The 4,449-nt window shown below is 52.4% G+C and overlaps 1 protein-coding gene across 1 annotated transcript; it reads right to left on the bottom strand.

Annotated features, from left to right (window-relative positions):
* Positions 1-1,605: 1,605 nt before the first annotated feature.
* LOC101566016 (zinc finger protein 431-like) lies at positions 1,606-3,800 on the bottom strand. Its single transcript, XM_023706884.1, has one exon. The coding sequence runs from the start codon at positions 3,775-3,777 to the stop codon at positions 1,606-1,608; it is 2,172 nt and encodes a 723-aa protein (XP_023562652.1). The 5' UTR covers positions 3,778-3,800.
* Between the last annotated feature and the right edge of the window lie 649 nt (positions 3,801-4,449).

The raw sequence follows: 4,449 nt of genomic DNA, 5'->3' as shown, positions 1-4,449 counted from the left end.
CGGCAGGGTCGGGGCTGTAGCGCCCCCGTTCGGAGCAAGGAAGCGTTAATGTCTGTAAGCTAACCCTTCCTGTACCTGCTGTCTCGGGCATCACAGCAAGAGGAGTATTCCAGGCCCTGACAGAGGGCCCCGGAGGTCCCAGCTGAACCGCTCTGCGACTCATTTGCGTAAGTGAAATTAGCATCCCCCGTTGCAGAAGGATCCCACGTATGTAGGCCTTTTTCATTCACCATTCACTTTTCAAATCAGTATTAACAGTCTTAAATTCCACTTCTGTAATAAATCTGTTCCCCATACATGAATTGTCAGTCTGGCCTTCCTGAACACAGGTGAGGCCCACTGCAGGCCGAGTTGGGGGGACGCCAGCCCCCACAAGGAGGCTGGGCCTTGTAGTGGGCCACAGGGCGACCACAGTTCTCAGCCAAGAACAGACTCATTCATGCCTGTATCTGTGAGGCCTTCAAGCATTTTCTAGAAATCCTTACAAAGCACATAGGCCTGTATTCATTCACTTCCTTTTTTTCTTTTGGCAGAACCGGGGATTGAACTCAGGCCCTTGCACTTGCCAGGGAAGTGCTTATCCCACTGAGCCATTTCCCCGGCCCCTATTCAATTCCTTTTTTAAGAGTCTCATGCTCTACTGACTGAGCTAGCCAGGCACTTTCACTTCCTTTTTAAAACACTTTTTAAAATGTATTTAGAGGGGCCGGGGAGATGGCTCAGTGGAATATGCGCTTCCCTGGCAAGCACAAGGGCCTGAGTTCAATCCCCGGTTCCACCAAAAAAATAAATAAAATAAAATAAAATGTGTTTAGTATAGGGTCTACAGGGTCTCATTACACAGATAGGACTCGTAGTGATCCTCCTGTTTTCAGCCTCCCAAGCGCTAGGATTACAGGCGGGCGCCACCACGCCCAGTGTCATTCACCATCTGTCTCACTGTGCCCCGGGGGTGGTGCTGGCACGGCATGCCAGGGATGGAACCCTGCTCCCTGTGTCTGCCTACACAGACCCTTTAATCTGCTGAGCTACCTGGCTGGGCTTAAGACACATTTAACTTACTGTAGTCTTCTTTGGGGTGGTCTGTTGTCTCAGGGATGTGTGTGTGTGTGTGTGTGTGTGTGTGTGTGTGGCCCGCTCAGCCCACCAGGGGGCGGGGCTGCCTGGCATGTGGTGCTGGGGGACTGAACTGCGGTCCCTGTGCTTTGCCAAGCTTGCCCTAAGTAGGTGCTTCAGACCACTGAGCCATCTCACCAGTCCTTCAGGGATGTCTGTTTAGCAAAAGGCTTGAATTAATAAAAAAACTACGGGGGCTGGCGATATAGCTCAGTGATCTAAAGCGCCTGCTTAGGCAAGCGTAGGCAAGCTCAGGGACTGTGATTTGCTCCCTAGCACCACATGCAGCACCAGCCCTGCCCACAGGGCGGGCTGAACTGCCCCCCCCCAAAAAAAATTATTTGGGCCACATATTCTCCTTGTTCAAAAACCCAAGTGCCCACTGAGCACACAAAACTTGCACTTCATTCTGGTGATCACCGTCAAGCAGGCTGGATGTGAAGACTGTTACTCTTTGCAGACTGAAGCAAGCTTTTCCCGAGTGTCGCCTCAATGAAGGTCATTCTGCATTCTCTGGGAAGACGTTGTCCAGCACTCTGGAGAGGGTTTCTCCCCAGTGTGTGCCCGTTCATGCATTTGCCAAACATCCCTCATGATTGGCGGCACTGCTGACACGCACAGGGCGTCTCCCAGTGGGAGCCCCTTCATGCCTTTGGCAAGCCCAAGTTCACATGAACGGGGTCTCCTTTCTGCGTGATTCCGTTCATGCATTTTCCAACCTAGTTTGCTGCTGAAAGCTTTCGCACACAGCTTACATACGTAAGGCTTCTCCCCAGCGTGGGTACGTTCGTGAATTTGGCAAGAACCTTTCGTGCTAAAAGCTCTGCCACACTGCTTACACGAATAGGGCTTAATTTTTGTGTGACTCCTTTGATGTATTTTCCAACCTGATTTGGTGCTGAAAGCTTTCCCACACAGCACACATACAAAGGGCTTCTCCCCAGTGTGAGTCCGCTCATGAATTTGACAACTATCTCTTGTGACGAAAGCTTTCCCGCACTGCTTACACGCGTAGGGCTTCTCCCCGGTGTGGGTCCGCTCATGCACCTGCCAACTGTATTTTCTGCTGAAAGCCTTCCCACACTGCTTACACGCGTAGGGCATCTCCCCGGTGTGAATTCGTTCGTGTATTTGGCAATTCCGATGTGTGACGAACGCCTTACCGCAGCCCTTACACACGAAGGGTTTTTCCCCAGTGTGAATCCGTTCATGCATTTTCCAAGTATCCCTGTTGCTCAAAGCTTTGCCGCAGTGCCTACACGTGTAGGGTTTCTCCCCAGTGTGAGTCCGTTCGTGCCTTTCACAGGCATGGTGCTCTTTGAACGCCTTGCCACACTGCTTACACGCAAAGGGTTTCTCTTCAGCGTGAGTCCGCTCATGCCTCTGGCAATTGAAACGCACACTGAACGCTTTGCCGCACTGCACACACGCGTAGGGTTTCTCCCCAGTGTGAGTCCGCTCGTGACGTTCACAAGCACGACGTTTGCTGAAAGCTTTGCCACAGTCATGACAAACGTAAGGTTTCTCTCCACCGTGAGTCTTTTCATGGTCTTGAAGTAAACACTGAGCGCTGAAAGCTTTGCCACACTGATTGCACACGCAGGGCTTCTGCACCATGTGAGTGAGTTCGTGCTGCTGGCAAGCATCACGGGTACAGAAGGCCTTGCCGCACTGCATACACGCATAGGGCTTCTCCACAGTGTGCGACCATTCGTGCTGTTTCAGGTGACACCTCGCGGCGAACGCTTTGCCACACTGCTTACATGTATGGAGTTTCTTCCCAGCGTGCGTCCGCTCGTGCCTTCTACAATTCCTACAGGTGAAGAAAGCCTTGCCACACTGCTTACATGCATAGTGTTTCTCCCTAGTGTGAGTCCAGGCATGTCTGTCACAAGCATGACGTGTGACGAAGGTTTTGCCGCATGCCACGCACGCATAGGGCTTCTGCCCTGTGTGATTCCACTCGTGCCTTTCACACGCATCACGCGTGACGAAGGCTTTCCCACAATGCCTACACACATGGGATGTCTCCCTGGGGCGAACACGTTCATGCAGGGCATAACAATGCTGTGTGCTGCAAGCTGGCCCACACTGCCGGCACACACAGGGTTTCTCCTCGATGTGACTTCGTTCAAGATTACCCAGTGAGTGATCCGTGGAGGATGGTCCATCGTGTTTATGTACGTGGGCATTTTCTCCACAGTGAGCTTTTTCTTGTGCCTGAATATTGTAGGAAGAATGAGAACATCCGTATGGTACACACGAACACATACGTCCCTCACGGTGACACCCTCCCCAGATTTCAACATCGCTGGCTGTCAGGCACGAACGACTGTCCGGGTTCTCCGAAGTAGCACTTTCTCCAGTGAAATCATAGCATGATTTTGCACAGGGCACATATTCACAGGATTTCTCCTCAGGACTTGTGTTTGTATGTTCCTGACAGGACCGGAGCTTGGTGTGGGTTCTGCCGGGTTTGTTACAGGCAGAGAGCTTCTCCTGAAAGCCCTGCAGCTGGCATGGTTGGAGTGCGGTGCTGGCCACGGTGGGCCCCGCTGCCGAGGAGTGACCGGCCAGCGGCCCTCTCCAGGAAAGGCCTGCAGCCGGCGTGACAGCAACCACTGCCGGGTGCACACTGTTATCCGGAGGCTGAAAACCCATTTCTCCACGCTGACACCGCAGCGTATGGCCACAGGATCGCTCTGCCTCCTCACTTCTGTAAGGGGAGTGAGTCAAAAGAAACAATCACCTTTAATACTGTCATTTAGCAAAGACTCCCCATGAGGAGACCCAAGCTGGTGCCCACTAAGGATATTTAATCATGCATTTACTGGGCACCATTTATGATGGTGTGGATCCAGCTTTTGCCCAAATAGTAGGAGGCACTCAGGGCTTTGTGACTGGCCCATTTGCAACAAACAAAGGAATTGAGGAATAGAGCGCACTCTGTTTGTACACCGAACCCGGGTGTGAGCACCGAGACACGCCCCCGCGCTGGCTTGTGTTCAGCCGAGCGGGCCGCAGGACCTTCCTGCTGCAGCCTCCCGCAGCGCAGGGCTCCACGCAGGCCCCTTTCAGCCCACGACGTGCCACGTTTCTTTAGTCAGCTCATGTCTGCATGGGCAGTTAGGCTTCTCAGAGCTTAACTCTTCTGAGTTTCGCAGCTACAAATGTGTATTTCAGTACAACAGGCCTGGGGAGACGGCTCGGTGGAATAAGCGCTTCCCTGGCAAGCGCAAGGGCCTGAGTTCAATCCTTGGTTCCGCAAACAACCCAAAACCAAACAAAATTAAAAAAAAAAAGCACAACGGTAATGAGCTCACTTTAGCATTC

This window comes from Octodon degus, unplaced genomic scaffold (genome assembly GCF_000260255.1).
Source record: "Octodon degus isolate 3935 unplaced genomic scaffold, OctDeg1.0 scaffold00274, whole genome shotgun sequence".
NCBI classification, from domain to species: domain Eukaryota; kingdom Metazoa; phylum Chordata; class Mammalia; order Rodentia; family Octodontidae; genus Octodon; species Octodon degus.
The sequence above is the reverse complement of the archived record's forward strand: the minus strand, read 5'-3'. Positions and strand labels throughout refer to the sequence as shown.

What these genes read in the sequence shown, in the direction of transcription:
- LOC101566016 (XM_023706884.1), bottom strand. Translation starts at nt 3,777, where the DNA reads ATGGGTTTTCAGCCTCCGGATAACAGTGTGCACCCGGCAGTGGTTGCT.